At 37.3% G+C, this 21,103-nt stretch overlaps 1 protein-coding gene across 1 annotated transcript in view; it reads left to right on the plus strand.

The window, feature by feature from the left end:
- The window catches only part of LOC104410716 (optineurin-like), a 29,858-nt gene that overhangs the window by 5,131 nt on the left and 3,624 nt on the right, over positions 1 to 21,103 (plus strand). The window contains exons 3-14 of the mRNA XM_010020967.1: positions 1,297 to 1,408; positions 3,258 to 3,393; positions 4,805 to 5,033; positions 5,820 to 5,942; positions 7,299 to 7,408; positions 9,026 to 9,107; positions 10,384 to 10,520; positions 10,632 to 10,742; positions 13,418 to 13,489; positions 15,438 to 15,573; positions 16,059 to 16,190; positions 20,636 to 20,774. Coding sequence (XP_010019269.1) covers positions 1,297 to 1,408; positions 3,258 to 3,393; positions 4,805 to 5,033; positions 5,820 to 5,942; positions 7,299 to 7,408; positions 9,026 to 9,107; positions 10,384 to 10,520; positions 10,632 to 10,742; positions 13,418 to 13,489; positions 15,438 to 15,573; positions 16,059 to 16,190; positions 20,636 to 20,774 — 1,519 coding nt within the window. The remainder of the gene's footprint in view (positions 1 to 1,296; positions 1,409 to 3,257; positions 3,394 to 4,804; positions 5,034 to 5,819; positions 5,943 to 7,298; positions 7,409 to 9,025; positions 9,108 to 10,383; positions 10,521 to 10,631; positions 10,743 to 13,417; positions 13,490 to 15,437; positions 15,574 to 16,058; positions 16,191 to 20,635; positions 20,775 to 21,103) is intronic.

Here is a 21,103-nt window from a genome sequence, read left to right on the forward strand (position 1 = left end):
AGCAGGCAGGTGGTTTGCCCTGGGACTAGGTGCAAAGGGATTTATTTATTTTTTTTTATAATTTGTCTTTCCTTGAAACAATTGCATAATGTCTGATAATGAGAGACCTTACAGTAATTATGAGCTGACGATGGCTGTTCATAGGTAGCTAACTTTTGCTGTAAGACTTCTGGAGCCCTTAAAGCCAGAATGGCTTCAAAGACGATTTTTGAAGTATGTCCATAATGTTTTTGTCTAGGTAGGTGTAAATCTTGTAAAACTTTACTTTCTCACTCAGGAGGCCTCTAAATCATCTATTTCAGACCACCTCTGCATTAGTCTATCAGATGAGTGGTTTATGTAATGTTCTGAAATCATAAAGTTTTCTTTTTCACTGTTTCAGCTAATTGAGGATGTAACTCATATGAAATTAAAATTATCTACAGATTTATTTTACACCTCTAAATATTTCATCTTCTCAAGGAAATGAGAGTAATTTATATGCATGCATATAGAATTTGCTCTGTAGACAGTAAAATTCAACAGTATATTTTTTTCCCACAGTGTCTCAGCTGGTGATTGTAACTGCTGGCAAAACTGAAGGAGAAAGATAGGAATGGTTTTATGCATAAGTTGTGATGCCAAAGTCAACATTCATTTAAGAACTGATTTTTTTCCCAAGACATTTGGGGCTTCAACATACCTACAATTCTCAGTCATCCAGATTTGGGGATTCAGTTGTTTGAGGGCTTCTCCCACAATCAGTTCAGTCTGTTTTCTCTTGCTTTGCCTTCATTCTAAAAGTGACCTTTCTCATAGTATTAACCATAAAACAGAAGATGACTTCTGGCTCATGGTTAATAGTATGTCTCAGGGCAAGTTCATCTCCCTTCTTCAGCATAGCTTCAGGCCATAGGGAAATGAGGCTCTCTGTTGCTTAAATAGCACCTTTCATGCACAGTGGCAGAAGCTGACAGTTAAGACCTTCCTGCCAGCACAGCTTTTGTAGCAGAGATGTGGGTAATCGACTCCTCAAGATTGTTACTGGTCAGAAGCCAACAGTTCCTGGAGATACACAGGTTTGTTCAGCCACCTGTAGAACAAATTACTTGTTATTCTGAAGAATGAAAGAAAAGAGAAAAGAGAGCAAGTATGAGGAATGGGAATGATATAGCCAGGCATGGAAAATACCCACTATCAACTAACTAAAAAATAAAAATTAAAAAAAAAAAAAAGAAAGAATGGGTTTGTAAGGAAAAAGTGCTTTTTCATCTGTTGTATTACTTGGTTCTCACTAGTGAGTTTTTTAATCATCAGGAAGAAATTCGAAGACATACCCTTGAATGCCTAGAAGAGGAGACTATAAAAAACAGCAATCTTCGCTTCAGAATAAAGAATTTTTCAGGAGAAAGTATTGCAGAGATGACAGGTAGTACTGACTTAACCAGCTCTGAACCCCTCTCCCCCCCGCCAAGAGAATTGAATTTTCTATGTGTTTAAATAATTTGAAGTATTCTATAAGATAAATCTTACTGCTAAAGGTAAATCACTTTCTATAATAACTTAATGGAAGAAGATAGGTGTTTGCTGATGTATGACACTGTGAGGGACTATTATCTCACATAAGCATATAAATTAGGGACACCTGCACTGAAGACCATGCACAAGCACTACAGGAATGACTGGAGAAGTGCGGCATTCAGTCTGGATTCCAGTCATGCCACAGCCTTTCTCTGACCCTTGAGATGGAGCACTTGAGTGCTCTGTGCTGCAACTGCCTTTGTTCTGAAGTAGGGATAATAATGCTTACCTGATGTGACATTACTTTTGGGTGGGGTTCATTTTGCCAAATGCTTATCAACTGACTCTTTTAGACAGCATTTCTAGGCATAGAATCATAGAATAGTCTGGGTTGGAAGGGATCTTTAAAGGTCATCTAGTCCAACTCCCTTGTAATGAGCAGGGACATCTTCTACTAGATCAGGTTACTCAGAACCACATCCAGCCTGGCCTTGAATGTCTCCAGGGATGGTGCATGCACCACCTCTCTGGGCAACATGTTCCAGTATTTCACCACCTTCATTGTAAAAAATTTCTTCGTCATACCTAGTTTATCTCACTCTAGAACAGATGTTTTAAAAGAAGTTGGAAGGATCATGGGCTGGAAGTGCCTCTTTCCACTGAAGGGAGGCTAAAGCCTTAGCTCAAATGTAAGTATTGGATGAAAACAAAGCTTGAGCTCCATTTCTCTCTTTTTTTTTTTTTCTCTCAGATATGGCTTGACTTTTAAGATGACCAAGGCGTATTCCACTATCATCCCTCTATTTGCACTGTAGTCTCAAAGCAAAGCAGTCAGTTGATCTAGAATGATAGGGTTTCTTCTTTTTGGGAGAAGCAAGGGAATTGGAGTTTTTTATCTAGCTAACCATGAGGCTGCATGATTGGGTGGCAGGGTCACCAGGGAGAGTAGGACTGCTCCTTTTAGAGTATGATGAAGTTAGATCAGCTTTAGGTTCATCATGAACCAGCAAACAGAACTTCCTCTTCCTCTTCCCCTCCCCTGCCTCCTTTCCCTTTCTTTTCTTTTTCCCCCCAGGTTTATTTTCTTGTAGCCGATTTCCTCCCTCACCTTCTCTCTGCCGGCAGCATGTGGCTGCTGTGCAGTTAGTCGGTTGTTTATACTAGCTACTCCCATTCTGCACTGCCTAAATGTGTTTGCATGGATGGATGCACCCTAATGTGACTCAGCTCAGCAGCTGAAAAGATGCTGTAGTACGACACCCCTGCACAGAGGAGCATTATCCACAGGGCCTCTTCATGTAGGCTCTTCACTTTCACGTGGTGGTGGCTCTTCTGGGAGAAATGCTATTCAATTTCAAGCCAGGTGATCCTGATTCTTGTCCCTGGCTGCCAGAGAGCTGATTGTGCAGAGGATATCTGGGCGGGGGGAAAGGAGTAATTTTTATCAGTGCACTGTATGTTTAGGGAATTTCTTAGACGCACAGTCTGAAAAAGAGCAATGGTTCTGTGCAAACGCAGCAGGCTGCTTCTTGCGGATAAATGCAGTTTACTCAGGGAAAACGTGGTAAGATGAAACTCCTGAAATAAAGTATGTGACTTCAGGGATGTTAGTGTCTTAGAATCACAGCTGTCCCTTTCCAGGTGACAATACTAATAGTAGTGAATTAAAGATTATGGATCAATCATTTGATGTACTATTTTATATATAGCTTTTCATAGCTAAGAGGCTTCTGCATGTTTTGTATTTATTTTTTTAGCTCTTATTACTGCTGCACGTGAATCTAGTGCTGCTAAGATACATCAGCTGCTGTCTGCATTGGAAAGCATTGCTTATAAAATTGAATTACTGACTGAGAAGCAAACCCTTTGTGAAAGACAGAATGCTGAACTGTGGTATGTATTCATCTGAACAAGGGAAAAAAATTACTGACAAGGTGATTAAGGAGAATTGAAATGTTATCAAAACATGGTGAGTAGTGCTTGTCCCTCACCCCTGCAGCTTACCACAAATGTTCCTAGGCAACTCTGCTGCAGCAGCAAGCCTAATTTTTAAGATGTTTTTTCATGAACAGCAGAGCCTGCCTGCTGCTGCATGCCTTCTGCAGCCCTGATAAGCTCACGTAGGGAAAACTGTCTGCAGTGTTGCTTCTCACACTTGCAGGGAGAGTTTTCTCTTTTAACACTTAATGTTAAGGAACTACTACAGGCAAAACTCATAGTTTTCTGTTTAAAAAGAGGCAGGAACTCTGAATTAGTAACTGTGCTAGAGATCCATCTTCCTTTTCAAGAGTTACCCCAAGAGGATACAGAGACTTGGGAGATATTTTTCTCCCTGCCAGATTTCATGTTACTGTCACCTTCTGCCATGCTGCAAGAGCTGTTCAAAAATAAATCACAATGCATTTTCTTAAGGGAAGCCTGCTTTCTTTGTTCTTTCAGCACTTGCAAGGAGCCTTTCCATTTTTACTGAAACTTGTGGAAAATAATCATATCATGTCCTGGGTTCAGCTACAGCAGTCATTTTTTCTCCTTAGTAGCTGGTGCAGTGCTGTGTTTTTGACTTTCAGCCTGGGAACAATGCTGATAACACCGATGTTTTTAGTTGTTGCTCAGTAATGTTTACTCTGAGCAAGGACTTTTCTCAGTCTCATGCTCTGCCAGGGAGGAGGGGAAGCTGGGAGGAAGTAGAGACAGGACACCTGACCCAAACTGGCCAAAGGGATATTCCATACCACAGCACGTCATGCCCAGTATATAAACTGGGGGGAGTCACCCGGAAGGCCCAGATCACTGCTCGGGTCAGGCTGGGTATCGGTCGGCGGGTGGTGAGCGGTTGTGTCCTTTTCCCTTATTATTCCTCTTATCATTATTATTGGTAGCAGTAGTGGTTTGTATTATACCTTAGTTACTGGAGAGCTGTTATCTCAACTCGTGGGAGTTACATTCCTCTGATTCTCCTCCCCATCCCTCCGGGAGCGGGGGGAGGAAGAAGGAGGGAGTGAGCGAGCGGCTGCGTGGTTCTGAGTTACCGGCTGGGCTTGAACCATGACAATCGGAAAAAGGAAAACTTTATAAAAGTTATAATACAAATAACTGAAAGCCATTTCATTGGAATGGAAGGTCTTAGATGGTCTTCATCACAGGTACCAGTGCATGTCATGCTTTATAGTATGTATAGTGCTCTAGTAGACTGAGCTGATAACGTGTGGGTGGGCAAGTATTTGTTTTAACGAACATCTGAACCAAGTCGTTGATCTGAATGAATGGTAGGAAATATAACTTTCATGTATTTGTTTTTTTCCAGTGATGAACAAGAATATTTGCAGACACAGCATAAAGAAAGAGGAGACTTGCTGAATGAAAGGATGGCAACAAAAGTTAACACAAACGCTCTCTTAATTGAAACTTGTGATAAAACAAGAGAGAAAGAAAAAGAAATAATCAGGACAAAAGCAGCATTAGCAGAACTTAAAGAAAAAATAGCTGAAAAAATAAGTAAACTTGAGAAAGAGAAAGAAGACTATGATAAAGAGGTAAAGGTTTTGAAATGTACTTTTTTTAAAGTTTACAGATATAATGCCAAAAAATGGAATTACCTTGGAAATTATTCCGGATGTTGTATTTTTCTTTGTCATATGGAGCTAACATGTATTTCCACAGTATCACAAACAGAAAAATGACTCTGGCATTGGGTGCACACATGCTGTTTTGATTCCTGTATGCATGTGCTTGTGTGTATGGTATGTATACATGTATACATAATCCCACAAACATGACACATCAAAATTGCATGGTGTATGAAATTTGTTTTCTAGCAGCACATCTCCTAATGTCATGTCTGTATTGGTGCTTCTTACTAACTGTGGGACAAATAATCATGTACTGGTAATTCAATCCCTCCAGACAAATTGCTTAAAATAAAGGTATCTATATTTTCCAGCAAGCTCTGAGATAAGGTTTTACTATTTATATTCTGCCCTACTGCCAGTTGTGTATATTTGATACTTTTCTGAATAATAACATAAAACAGATGATCAGATTAAAAGAAAACTTTCTATCAGAAAATACTGTATAATTATGTTCCTACACTGGAATAAAATCACATGACATTTTGACAGATCAGGTACTAATCTGCATGTTATATTAATTGTTTCTTTTTCATATAGAATTTTGTCATTTGGTACATAGCTGTGGCTTTTCAGAAAATTCTTTTCTTCTAGTGTAAATTTTGTGCTTAATTTTGGAAGGCTTCAGATGTTTTAATATACACTTTTAAACAATACATAGTACATTGCTTAATTGTATTATTTTTAATGTAGAATAAAGAAATGAAAAAAACCCTTGAATCTCAGGAGGCAAAAACTTCCCAGAAAAAGCATGAATTTGAAAACTTGAGCGTAAAATCTTCAGATCTGCAGCATTTGATAAGTCTGAATTCAACAGTAAGTTATATACAAAATTGTTTTGGTTCATTAGTGCAAAGATCAAAATTGAATTTCATAATTGGTTAAAGTGATGAAAATTTATAGAGAAATGCAGTCTCTACCTTTTAAGAAGAAAAATAAGCTTGCATGTTGCCTAATTGACTGACATTATTAATTGTTAGTTACTTAGTTATAAAGTCACTTTTAAAAATAGAATGTCCATATAGACGCTTTTTACCAGCGTAATGAACCAGTCAGCTACTCTCTGTTAGTCAACCTATTTATGAGGACATTGTTATAGGGTGTATTACAAGTCAGTGAGAGAGAGTCTTGGATCTCAGTCATCCACATGCTGCTAGTGGAGTTAGTTGGAGGATGAGCTGAAAAAGAGAAATTATAATCACAGATACTTAGTGGATGCAAACTATGATATAAGGGCCAGACATTGGAAGAAATTTAGAGAAGACTCTATTCAGATATTATGAAAGAGTTTGTACTGGGAAAGTGTTGTAGAAACTAAAATAAGCAAGGAGACTATATTATGCTCAACTGCCTGGGAATGCATTTGGCAGTGTAACTCTACACTGGTGGACATGACAATTTTAAGGAGGCTCAGGATCCCAAAAGTCAAAGCTAATAAATCTAAAAGACACCCAGGCTTTCTTTGTCTGCCACCTATTTAATATTTTTTTCCAGTTCAACCCTGCCTACTCTAGAACTACTCTTCCCTTTAAGCAGGAATAACTTATCAGAGAAAAGTAAGGGAAGATCATTGTCTTCATCTTTCCTTTCTAGATTTCTTGCATCATAAATTCAAACTTTGTACATTCAGTTTAATATCTGCTGAGTTACCTCAGCACTACTGAAAATAACCATATGCAAAACTAATACTTGTCTAATGAGTTGAGCCAAAATGAGATGTAAAATATAATTTTCTCCCCTAATCTTGCCAACTTCTGTTACAAGCACTGCTGCCTTGACAAGAAAAGTCCTTTCTGTCTGAATGTTAGTAAAAATTCAGAATTGTACCAGAGTTAAACCTGCTTTGAGGTTCCCTTAAATGACAGATTTCATTGATTAGTTTTTTAAAGTTTCTTTTCATTACCAACCTGCATTGATTTATTTTTTTTACCTCTTCAGTGATTAAATACAGCAAATACAGCCTTATCCACTGCTTCCTGAGAATTCTTTCTTTGCAGGCTGTAGCAGTTTTTACTTTGAAATCTCAGTGACTAGAAAATAGTAGAGTCCCATGCATATGTTAAGAAATAAATAAAAAAAAAAAAAAAACCAGACCAGTGGCAATGAAGTGATTCATTATCTGCTGTTTTGGAAATTTCATATATTTAGACATAGTCTGTTCTATTTTTATAGGCTGTACTTGATGAGGAACTTGCCCTACAAAAACTGAGAGAGGAAAGCAAGCAACTAGAAAAAAACTTGGAATTAAAAAAGATAGATATGCTGGCATTCTCAGAACAGAAGTAAGTATTATTAAACTGTTTGATTTGATCTTTTTGCTAAAGCTGTATCAGTGTTTTCTGAGGGAATTTTTCCCAATATTTAAGAACTATGAGCCAAATTCTATAAAGTATGTGAATTATGTAATGGCAATCTTTCTATTGGCTTCAGTAAATACTTGGAGGACAGTTGGAGTTAATCTAAACTAGCTGTCAGGAACAAATATCCACAAACAGTGCCCTTTGGAGAAGGATTATATTGTTATTCTAACAATATGTATGGTTAGGAAAGCTAGTCATTACTCCCTGCATGGGGGAAAAAAGCTGAAACTCTTCCTGGTGATTCAGACATTTTTGTTCGAACTCATTTCCCTGTACAAACTGAGCTAAGAATCCCTACAGAGAAGAAAATATGAGTTCTTGGAAACTTGGGTAAAATTATTGCTCTGAACTCTACTATTTTTCTTGATGGCAGAACTAATTCATTAATGTCTTTATGAAATTAATGTTACCATTAATTAACAATGTAATTACTGTAAAAAATGAGCAGCAGCCAGCATCCGGCCGTGGCCTTTGATCTTGTAGACAGTTATAAATTGCTTATCTTTACTCTCCGGAGTTTTAACATCAATAAAAATATTTGTGCTAGGGTAGTTGACCACCCTCATGTTTCAAGAATCCAAACAGTTATGATCTGGTGATGACCACAGAGCTGTAGGCTGTGCTGAGTTTTATAGCACAGCTGTAAAAGAAACGCTATCTGTTCTTTGTGTGCTGCATTTTTATAGCTGCTCAGTGTTCTGGATATCTTTCTTTGGTTTACAGTGTTTGTCCTTCATAACTTATTTTACTATTTGATGTAGCAGATGAGTTAGGCAGTTAAGTCAAAGAAAGGATCTGGTCAATGTATTTTTTTTTCCTTCACAGTGTTTGGCACATGCTCTAAAAGCCTGATCAAGTGGCTTTCTGGTTCTATATTTGTTTGCTATTTGCTATAAGACTACTAGGATGCTGGGGCTTTCTATTCCTCTTTTCTTTTTTTTTTGTCTTTTTGGTATCCTCTCCTCCTCTGTATCAAACTCGTTTCTTCAAACACTTCTTTAGGTAGGCTCATGCTTCTTGCATGACTCCTGTTTTGTATAGAAGCTAGAAAAAGGCAAATATCCGTTGTTCTGAGTGCACCCTGTAAAACATACAAATGGACAATGTTCATTCAAACAACAAGTATAAATCTGTGCTCAAACTTTCCCATTTTAACCTGTATACCTCTTGCTGGTAGGTCTAATCTACCTGAAAGCCTGTCTGCTTTCCCCTTGTGTACTTTTTCTATCAGTTTGTCTATAGGAAATATTGCCTCTTCCCGTAAGTCATCCTTGGCTTGTATTTTAAGATCTTGTAGTTGAAAACCTACTAGTTCTGTAAGTCCTTACCTTCTTTGCAGGTTTTTTTTTCTCATCAGATATATCAAAGGAAAGTAATTAATAAAGATACTTGAATGGAATACAACTCAAATATATGTAGATATAACTTGCAATAACATGAGGGGTCTAGGAGTAAGAATGCATGATTTTTATATCAATTTTAAAAATGTATTTTTTGTTAATCCCCTCTAAATACATCTACGTTGTTTTTGTTTAATAGGATTCAGCTTGAATCTGAGTTACTGCTTTTACAATCAAAAATTGCCCAAGAAAAGGAAGAATTCAATAAGGAACTTGAAAAAGTAAGAGGTTTTTTTTTATTGTGGCTCAGAGTTTGTAATAGGCCTTGTCTTGCTGAAATAGTCGATGAGAACGGGCCTGCAGGAAGTGTGACATGAAGTTCTTTAGGTGCTTTGATTTGCCTGTGCCTCTATGCTTAAATGAGTGCAAGCAGGGAAAAGGGGCACAAATATTTAGAGGGTGTATGACCTCAACCTTCTACTCTGCCTGTGCTTACGAATTCATGCTGGAGGTATGGGTGAGATCTACTCTTCAACTAAGGCCATGGGCTGATGTTGGAAGACTTAAGGGGCATTGAGGGGTGGGGTGAACTTGAGGGGATGTATAGCCTTGTGTGCTCGGATGCAAGGGATTATGAGATTAGGGGATGTTGATTTGGAAGGGAGTATATAAGAGAATGGGGCAGACAGATGTATGTAGGAAGATTATGAAGGGATTTGTTAAAAAGGATGAAGTTGGGCCAGGAGGCTGAGAGTGCAGATTTAATAGTCATTCTTGATTACTTGCTCCATGCTTTTTTACATAATTATTAGCTTTTATTACACATGGCTTTCCATAAGTGCCAACTGCCTGAGATCATTGTTGTTATGTAGATTTTATACACATCTTGTATGGTTTTATACACATCTAGCATGGTTTCCTAGTTGCTTTCCTAACCTCTCCTCCGGAGGTGTACATACCAAACAAGATGTTAGTCCATTAAAACCTCTGCGATATTGGCATTAGGCAGCACTAGGTGGGAGCCACATTCTCCTCATCTCATGACCACTCTTCCTGCTCTTCTACTGCATTCCTACCATCAAAAGCCAGGACTGCAGTCGTCATCTTCTTATTTCCTTTTTCTCTTCCATCTTCCTGCCCTTTCATCCTTCAGCCATGACCCATGACTCCTGCTTTCCTCCATCTTGGTATTACGAGCTCACCATCCCAGTGTTCCTTCATCATCAAGCCTTCCCCATTTCCACTTTATTACTCTGTAGTCCATACAGTGGAAGTCACTACCTCCAGCTGGAGCAAGGTACCATATGTCTGGGAGCAGCACATGGCTTGCAGGCCGTTTAAGAGTGGCTGGTTTAAATGAGGCGATGGAAATGAGGATCCAGAAACATGTTCTTGATGTGATATCCATGTATGTTAATTACGTATATGCTGTCAATCTTTGTTCGTTGTCAAGTTCTCTTAAGATTTTTTTATTAAAGGCGCTATAGAAGTATAGAATATTATTATAAAGTAAAATAGAAATAATTATAAGCTAATATCTGTGGTCCTTATTTGTAGACTAAGGAAGATCTATGTAATGCTAAATGCCTGAATAAAAAACTGAAATTAGAAAATGAAACTGTGCGCCAAAAGTATGAACAAGTATTGGAAGAACAGCAGCTCTGGACTATAGAAAGGGATGAGATAGTGGCAAAGTAGGTTTTACCCATCAGCTTTTGAATATAGATTTTTTAAGTTTGTGATTTTATTACTAAGGCTTTTCTTGCTGACAGAGTATCTAACTTATTTCTTTTTTCTTCTGGTAGATCAGAAGAATTATCTTTTTTATTGAAGAAAAAGCTTAAATCTCTGGAAAATCTTGTGATGAAAAAGAAACGCCTAGAGAAAAAAAATGAAAATCTTGAAGTCAGCCTACTGTATGTAATCTTTAAATACTGACAATAGTAAATGGTCTTGCTACTGTTTGCTCAGCAGTTCAGCTGATTAAAGAGATACTGAAATGTAACATTCAGTACGGAAGTTAAATGGGTTTGTAAACTGTTCTAGTAGGCTGGTATGGATTTTCATACAACAAAGAGGTTAGCTGCCAGTTACCCTAATTTAATCTGTGGTTTCTTATCACAAGCAATGAACCTACAGGTAATGAAGGGTATTGAAGCAGTGCAAAATGTAAAACTTCACTAACAGTTGTGATTGTGAACTCTATACTGTGGTACCAGGTCTTGGACCAAGCAAACTACCTGTTTGTTATGGTGGCATCTAAGAAAATCTGCTTTTACTCAGATAAATCTAGTAAGCACAGATTTGCCCTGTGCACAGAAGTGCTCTGAAAAATAAATCATCTTGCGTAGTCTAAGCAGAACAGACTCCTTGTGCCTTATGCAGTGGGGTATGTCTGGGAGGAGTGTGGCCAAAGCATTAGAGCTCTCTATTAGCCTGTAGTTGGTGGAAGAGATTTGGGATTTTGCTACCATAGGTGAGGACAAGCCTGTGTGTTCTGACCCCAGATATCCTGCTTTGGATCCAGTTCCTTTATTTGCTAGAGAATCAGGAGAGCAAGGCCTTATATTGTACACTAATAACGAATTTCTGTCTTGTAAGAAGGTTAATCCTGACAAAAGGGAGAGCCTTTCTTTTTTCTCTGCTGGAGTGTCATTCTTTGCAAGAGAAAGTTTTCAGGTTCAGACAATTAACCTTACATCCCTCAAACCTAGGAGAGCCAAATATTTGCACACACACTGTGTTTTGAGTGACACCATTAGTGCTGGTTCTGTGCAATTTTTTCACAGTGTGGCACTGAAGGGGCTGCGCTCCTAGGGTCTTCCTGCTATCTAAATCCTCCTGAGGAATGATTTGTTAATGTGGAGTTGCCCTACTTATGGATGTAATTATAACTAAAAAGTAAGAAAATAATCCCTCACCTCTCTTTTCATACTGAATGAGAAAATATACAACACATTTACTCTGCTTTGTAGGAAAAGCATTCTCATCTTCATGAGTGTCTGAAAGGGATATTGTTGCCATGTAACTGTGGGATGAAAAAAACAAGACCATGAGGTAGCCACACACTGCTAAGGAGGAGGTAGCCACACACTGCTAAGGAGGAGGTAGCCACATACTGCTAAGAAGGAGGTAGCCATGCACTGCTAAAAAGGAGGAGAATTTGTAGTGGAAGTGCAATAGAGTCTACAGTATAAAACTAAGCCAACAAGATAAGAGATGAAATAATCATTGCACAGGATCTTGATGCTAGTTCCATATCTACACTAACAATAATAAATGAAAGGCTTGTAAGAGCTTTCTCCAAAAGTGAATCAGCTCTTAATTTCACACTTTTAAACTAGACTACATGGAACTGAACAAAATGCATTGCAGCTCTGACCTCTTAGGAAAACTGATTGAAAATTCCCTTCTGCCAGCCCTGTCCCTGTACTTTCCTATGTTCTTATTTTTTGTTTGTGCATAATTATCTTGTTCTGTGCATTTTTACTGGCTTCACAACATCCCTTTATATCAAACTCAATTTAATTTCAGTGTACATCACACAGACCTCCCAGTCACTTTAACAGGGCCACCAAACTGGAAATCAAAATTAAGATCTCATGTTAATTTTATTTTTTCTAAAAGTAATATGCAATCTATTCAGAATCTCACCATTCACCTTACGAGATTGGCCAATTATTTGTTTCTTTAATGAGCAATTTCAAATTAAGTCAGATTTCATTCAAAGAGGGCACTCTTCAGTTGGTTAAACCCACTGAACTGAGAAACCCACCAAGTCGGCAATAATGAAAGTAGATTTGGAAAGTACGGAATAGAAGTATAATTCTTCAGGGTTTTCTACGAATTATCTGAGACATATTCTGCAACTATTTAATTATTTTGCAATGCTGGCTTGATACATTTAGCATTGCATTTGGAACAATAAAACCTTTGGAAGAAAGTTCCATACTATCTCTTTGTAAATCCACGTGGGGTTTGGAGCAGGCTCTTCCCACCACCTTTCTGTCTTGAAGGAGTGAGTATCACCGGTTTTATGCTGCCAACCACTTTATTGTTGAACTCTCCTAGAATGGGTGGAATACACATAAAGTTCATGCATTTTCATATTTATCACATATAATATACTAAAAATTGCATACTAAGAAATTAAAATAAATTGATTTGTCCATCTGGTCACAAGTCCTGCTTCTGAAAATACTCTTGTAGTACTTGCTACTAATACATTAGGACAGTTGTTCATTTCTGAAACATCTGGTTTTGTCTATTGCATTATTTTATTGTTTCTGACCTGAAAAAAATACTCCTGGATTTGCCTTGGTTCCTAACAAAAGCCTCTTAATTTTAAACTGATGTTTCCAACCTGAGAAGCAATAATGTGTTAACACATTGTAATATGTGTAGTTTCTTGAGATGGAACTCATAAGTACCATATTGCCTCTCTCCAACTAATGCAAGTGCTTAGCATGTTGGTTGGTGAGAAGAAAATACTGGAAAACTGTACTAAAATTTCGACATAAAGTAAGCACTCTCCAAGTCTTCAGCATTATTTCTCAAAGTTTATTTTCCCCCCTTCACCCCTTCCGCCCAGAAATATCAAGAAGAGCTATGCAGAACAGTTGGCATCTCTAGAGCAAGATCTGAAGGCAGAAAATAAGACAAGGTAGGATAAACTAGAAAGTTTGCACTGTATCTTGAAAACAAAGCAGCAAATTAATTAATTACTGCATTTTGTTGCTGCTATTACATCAGAAATATAAAACTAAAGCCTTACTATGTAAATATTCAGTGATATAATGGCAAATAAAAGGACATCTCCTCAAGTATATCCATGGTTTCATTTGAATATTATTGCTTTACTGCCAAGTGGTAAGCACCACTCAATTTACCATATAAATGGCTTTTGATCATTGGTACAGCTGATGTTTGACTTTATTTTACAAGCTATTTGGGATTTTCCCAGGATATGTACACTTACATAAACTGTAAACTGTTGGGTTCAGGGGCTTTTTCAATTTGGTTTGGTGGGATTTTTTTTCCCATTTATTTATTATTTATTGTTATTTATATTATTATATTCAATGAATGTTCATTGGTAGCTGATCCCGCACTTTTGAGTCAGTGAGAGCTTTGTCATTGAATTCAATGTGAAAAACAAAGTGTCTCAGTTCACTGCAGTATCAAGTGCCCACAGCTCCAGCTGGGAAGTATGGTGGCTTTGTTGCTGAATGCCTTTCAAAATCAGGTCACTAGATTGGTGATATCTGGAGTTCCAGATGTTATATAGACAAACCCTTTGACAGGGTTAGTAAGAATGAGATAACCTTGCATTTTCAGTTATTTAACCTCTCTTCCTTGGGCTTACTTATTTTTCATTAGTTTAGCCGTGTCTTCTACTGTCTCTCTCTTTTTAGGAAATTCTTTGGAAAGTATTGTAAGGAGCATGTTACACAAAGGTCACAGGAAGACCAGGGGTTATTTTATCTATATTCAGAATATCCACTATGAAGTAGTTCATATATGCTCGCATGTTTACCCACAGTGAGGTACTTGTAGAAAAAGCCTTGAGTGAGATAAATCCAAGTGATTGTTCGTTATAAAGCTTTTCTGCTAGTTTTGGATTTCTCTGCAGCTGCTAGATTTTATTTGCAGCTCTTGGGAGTCTGCTCATACTGTTTGTCTAAATCAGGATTTTGTATCTAGTTTTTGAGGTGTTATCATTCCACACCTATATGAAAATACCTTCTTTTCAAGATGCTGAGACCTATGTATTTGATTGATAGTTTGTTTTTTTTCTTCCATGAATACCTCCACTTTATTATTGGCAAGGTGGAAAAGTGGATTCAGGAAAGTGCTTAGCCCCCTGCAGTTGATAGGATACTCTCAAAAATAAAATTGTTGTCTGCTCAGCTACTTCAGACTCTCTCTGCAGCTCTGACTTCTCATTTGATTATTCTGTCATGTAAGGTGCAAAGAGCTATGGAGATTTCATGGTCATCTAGTCCAGTGTGTTTCTCTTCCAAATACTACATCATACTTTTGACTTCAAAAAAACGCAAACATGATCAATCCAAAACCCTATCGTTGCTTCCCCCCCCTCCCCTTACTCTCAGTAATATTTCATTCTAAAATCTTATTCCTTTGATGACTAAAAATATTTTTTTCTGACTTCCAGTTTGCATTTTCACAGAGACAAGTGTGCCTTTTTGGTTTTATATGTGTTGCCTTTTATCATTTTCATAATTTACAAACACTGGGGTTTTATGAACATGAAATCTTGTCCTTCACAGCCTTCCAATTTGCTACACTAAATTAACCAAATTACTTGGTCCAGACTAATTTTAGGCACTTAAGTGAGACTAGTCACCTTAAGACTCCTCCTCCATGTTCAATAAAAAGAGAGAGGCACTTCAAAAGGTTTTTATGTCTTTTTATGCATCTCCTAGATATTGTCAGGATCCCAGACAAATGATTGTAATCCTGAATTTACAGAAGTAACTGAGTCTTCTAACCTCTTAAATCAGGCTTGTAGTGCCTCTGAGAATGCTTTGTCTCCCTTCTCTGTTTTTCTCCCAATTTAAACTTATTTCTGCTTATGTATCTGTTACCAGAGTAATATGTCAGTGGAAACTGCTGTACTTAGCAATGCAGAGAGAACTCTTTTTCTCAGTAGAAGAGAACAGAAACAGAAAAGTGAATGAAAGAATAGAAGCTGGTAAAAAAAGACACGCTGAACTACTTGCAGAGGTATGTTAAACAGCAGGTATTATTACCTACTACATCTAGTGTTACAATGCATTCATGTTGTATGTAATAACAGCAAACTGGTACCTAAGTAAGTAAACTCCAAGGGCCAATTTTTTGTAAGCTTTTAAACCTATGAGGTCTAAAGATCCTCAATATCTAAAGATCTAAATATCTCCATTCTTGGAGATATTCAAAAGCCACTTGGACATGGCCCTGCGCTACTGGCTCTAAGTAGCCCCGCTTGAGCAGTGGGGTTGGACAAGATGACCTCTAGAATTGCCTTCTGACCTCAACCATTCTGTGATTCTATAATCTGACTTTAACTCCTATTAATATCAATTTAAAAGTGATTATTTATCTTAGAAGATGTTATGTTTTGAATGTGGATTGCTCTCATTTTGCACTAATTGCTTATTTCTGAGTGGTCCAGGTAGACACTATATATTTCAGAAATCACTGACCTTCATTTTGCTTTCCATTATGAGATTGAACACCTTGAGGAAGAAATCTTTCAGTCTGAGAACCAATTCAAAGTCCTGAGTGAAGAAGCAAGTAAGAAGGAAAATTATTACAAGAATTATAACAAGGATTTTGCTAACAAAATAAAATGTCTGGAGGTAAGTTTCGTTGTTCTTTTTATCAAACTCGGGAAGATTTTTGATGGATGAATTGGCAATGTTTGTTGCACCTTGTTGCAGCTATGCTCATTGGAGCTATGCTTGAATGTGCTCCATTGTGTCAGTAACTGTTTCAAGAAAATCCTCTACTTTTTAGGTTGGTGTGGTTTCTTGTAGGGTTTGGGGTTTTGTTGGTTTTGGGTTTTGGGTTTTGGTTTTGTTTTGTTTTTTTAAAAATAATGTTCAAAAGAACTTAAAACCTTCAGATTGAGACACTGGAATCATTAGACAACCATATATGTGTACATATATACTCCTGTACCTATGGGCATTTATGTCAAAAGAATACAGAGAAGGTGTTTCTCAGAAGGGGTGCCTCCCATTTTAAAATAAAAGTCTGTGCAGGACTAGATTCAGTCCTGAGATAGATCCTATTTAGCTTTGGAGTGAGCCTCCCAGTGTGTAACCTGTTAATGTAGAGTGTTTCATCATTTTTCAGTGAACAGGCCAACATTCACAGCAATATGAGAGCTTGATTTTAGACCCTGGTCAAGGTCTCCTCTAAATTACTATTGTAAATCTATCAGAGTGGTGTGCAAGGCATAACCCAAGCTACTTAGTGTCAACATTCTTTAAAACACTGATGAGATGAGCTTTTTTCCCTAAAGAAAGTAGGGTGCTGAAATGCTGAGTATTAATTGCTCAGAGCTTTCAAAGTTTTCAAGTGCTTCTCTGGTCTTTGGGATATAGTATATGCTCTATCCCCAGGAAAAAGCTGGACTCTTGTTCAACAGTCTGGCTTGAGGTAGAATAAATCAGATGTCAGGAGTGTAAGAAATATCCTCTTTGTATGTCTGACCTTGGAAAGGCAGATTTACAGGCGGCCTTGAGGATCTTTCTCATTTTGCTGGTGAGAAGTTATGCTCCCACATTATGCAATATAGTTACGGTCATGTAGCTGCTCAGGCTTCCCTAAAAATCTGAGGGCTGAGACTGTCACTATTAAGCAAGCATTTGTGCTGGATTCATTCTCATGCTCTACCTGGCAGTTAAGCTATGCAGTATATGCAAGAGATGCTAAATATACTTTGATACTTTCTCTGTCTTTTCTTTAATATAGTCCATTCTAAAAGAGTTTTCCCCCCATCTAAAATAGTGTTAATAAAACTGCTATGAGAGGGTTGCCCTTTCCCTTGTGGTATGGACAGAGCCAGGTTGAAAAAGTGATTGTAACTCTTTGTTTTCATTCAGTGACACACTTCTTAACAAACAAACTACAGTTAACAAAGGAGATTTTCTCCTTTGTTAACTGTTTTCCTACTTTGCTTTCATTTCCTATCATTTTGATGAAACAATTGAAGTTGCTTTTTATTTTTCTTCCCAGTTTTTCTTTTGGAGCTTTCAGTATTTTCACATACTTGCTCTTCACTATTTTCAGCTGCAAAATGATACTCTCTGAATGCTCTCTCATGAAGGTGGCCTGTGTAAGGGGAATAAATTCCTTTACAAGAGTCGTGTCAGTTTAGGTTAATTCTGCTCTGTTCAGAGCATGATGGTGCATGACATCAAAGAAGTTCATAGAAATGAGACTCAGATCACCTTTCCTTCTCTGCCTTCTTCATGCACCTGTTTCTGCTAAGGGAGCCGTTTCTTCTGTTCTCAATATTTTCCAGGGGTTTTTTTCATTCTTTTTAGCCATCTTTCTGCTACAGTCCTTTAAAAAAAATCTTAAAATAAGACTCATGAGCTGTATTTCTATACTTTGAGGTTTTCTGATATTTCTAGTCTTTGATCACAGAAGTGGATACCTGACTTCAGAGCCTGAGAAGGACCAAAAATGTGTTGTGCTGCGTTTGACATTACTGTCCTGTAAAGAAGGAGTTCAGAGTCCTGGTGTTACTTCACATCCTGGGCTCCAGTTCATTTCTTTGTAAGGCTTTAGTTACTGGGTATCATGTTGTCTCTCTCTTAATATTTTTCTTCAAGTCTCCCAGTCTATGTAGGTTGTTCCTGTTCTCCATTTCTGTCTTTACCTAGTGCAGCAAAAGAGTACACATGTATTTTTCAAGGGAAAAGTCATTTAACTTGTGACTTGTGTTTTATTGGCCCTAAGCAAGGTGAGATTCCACTGTGCTGAAAGATGCATATGCATCAAATTAGTTGGGTTTTTTTGGGGGGTTTTTTTGGGTTTTTTTTTTTGCTTTAAAACCAAAGGTCATATATTTTTTAAAGCTAAGGAAGGACACAGAGAAAGATTAAAACATACAGCATTTTAATGGTGTTTAGGTGATAATCTGCTTAGTCTTTAAGAGCTAATAGTTCTTTTTCCCCATGCTGATGTAAGAGTACAAATATTCCCAGGCTGGTAAGTCTGTGCAGACCTGCTACAGGGGGATGTACAGCTCAGATCCAGGACCATTGTAGTTAACTACATTTAATACAATGTATTAAAAAAATATTAGTATGATTGAAAAAATATGCTTATGGCTTGGCATAGATCAACAACATGAGGCAGGTCAAGCCACAGAATGAGATGCTGAAAGGAAAGGCTATGTGGAATAATGTGAAAGCACTCCATGTTTATGGTAAGACAAGAAAATACTTATTTTGCTTCACTGGTGGGCCAGCAGAATCAGATGCCTAGTATACTAACACTAGCATCAGAAAATTAACATCTCTGGCAACAATAAGAAAGGAAGTAGTTGGCAAGTGTACCTAGAGAACTCAAATACCTTCAGATCATCTGAGTCTAATGAAATTCACCTTCAGGCAGTGAAGTGGCTGAAGCCATTTCAGAGCTGTTCATGATTGTATTTAATTGCACATCAAGAATAGGTAAGTGAAGCTTAAATCAACTTCAGTTCCCAATATAACCATACTGGGTAAGACACAATGTTAGGTCTACCAGGATCCTGTCTTCTGCAGTGATCAATAGTCTTGCTTGAAGAAGTAATGTAATAACAGCCAATATAGAATGACCCTTCTTCTGTATAATCTCCGTGACAAATGAAGTGTCAGGAACTTCTTTTGATGGAGATGGTATCTGCATTTAATAGCTTTTGATAGAATTTTATGCTATGCTGGATCTTCAGTGCAATATTCTCCTATCACTGATTGATTCTTTTAGCTCACATATATATTTAGCCTCCATATTGACCTATAACATATCATTTATTTAATAAGGACAATAGTTTTGTTTTGTTTTAAACCTGCTATCTCAAAAGCTTATTGGCATCTTGCTATTCTTGGGTTATGAGAAACAGTGAATAACTGTTGTCTTCTCATTTTCTTCAGCAAAGGTGTGTGTTTTTTACATAAGTTTGTTGCATGTCCCTTCAGTTGTCGCTTTTTCAGGCTAAGAATCCCAGGTACAAAAACATCATTATAGATAATAGTTACCCATGCTTTACTGACAAAATAGAATTATGGTCTCTGTTAGATTGTGAGAGGTCTACTTTCATACTGGAATTAATTTGTTCTTTCCTTAATGGCTCAGGTGATAGGGTAGAGCAACTGCTTATCATATCTGTACATGACAAGCACAATAAGAGTGGGAGCACCCTTTGCAGGGCAGAACTAGACTTCAGAGTTATTTTTGCAAGTTGGAAAAGTAAGTAAGTTGGGTGGGGAAAGGCATTAATAATAATTATCCTTATCATCCATATTTTTTTGTTTAGGTGGAAAGAGTTGTCTGTACAAATCTATCATGAGTCAGATATTTAGGCAGTGATAAATGGAACTAAAGCTGAAAAGTTGAACATAAGTCAACAAAGATTTGTTGTACTGAAAAAAGCAATTGTCACACCAGTCTGTGTAAGAAGGCAGATATCCTGGCAAGGTTTATGGAGTACGTTCTCTACTCTATCGGGTTTTGGTAGGACACAGCTGGAGTACTGTGTCTGGTATTGATCACCTCATTTAAAGGAGGATGTAGATTATTCTGAGATCCAAGAGGAATTCCGTAAAGATGATCAAAAAATGGTTAAGAAATGTACAGTTTTTCCATTTAAAATAGGTAAATCTAAAAGAAGACATGGCAGTAACTACCAAATAAATAAGAATTCATAGCAAGATATAAGCTTTTCTCCCTGTCTACTTTTTGAGACAAGTAACATGGAACAGAAGAGATTTAACTTAAGAAAAAGGCCCTAAGAAAGCACTCACGGCACAAATAATAAACCCATGGAATCAGTTGTCTGAGTCATGATATCTCTACCACCAGGGTTTTTAAGGACAAATTAAACATCTGTTGTGGATACTTAGGTCTAATTGATTCTTCTGTAGAGCAGAGAGATGGACTAAGATGACCTCTTGGGATCACTTTCAGTATTCTTTTCTCTGTTCTGTTTGCTTTGTTCCCCCTCCCACCCTCTGGATATGTTAAGATATTAATGCATTAAATGCTGCTTAGATAGATTTTTGATTAATACTTAGTTTCATTAAAGAATGACATCAAAAATGCAACTGAAAATTTACTTAAAAAAGAACAAGAATTAAACATAAGCAAGCTAACCTTGGAAGAAGCCCAGAGAGAAACAGAAGAGAAGCATACAAAGTATGAAGACCTAAACAAATCTTTTTTAGGTGAGTACTAAGTAGCTCCTCTACATTGTGGGGCTTTCTCTTGTTGTTTCCAAAAAAAGTGTGCCATAACCCTGTGTCTGCCTATGGTTCAGGTGAACCATGAAACATATATAAATTGAATTCTTTGCAACGACTGAAATCTATAGACCTGGCCATAACAGGAAAATAAACCATTTCAGAAAAAAATAACAGTGACTTAAACAAGTCACTGATAGAACCTAATTTTATTTATAACACCTTAACTCTAATGTTTAATCTTAATACTGTCTAAAAATCATAGGATGGTTTGGGTTGAAAGGGACCTTAAAGATCATCTAGTTCCAACCCCT

This window comes from Nestor notabilis, unplaced genomic scaffold, assembly GCF_000696875.1.
Source record: "Nestor notabilis isolate BGI_N333 unplaced genomic scaffold, ASM69687v1 scaffold11998, whole genome shotgun sequence".
NCBI classification, from domain to species: Eukaryota; Metazoa; Chordata; class Aves; order Psittaciformes; family Psittacidae; genus Nestor; species Nestor notabilis.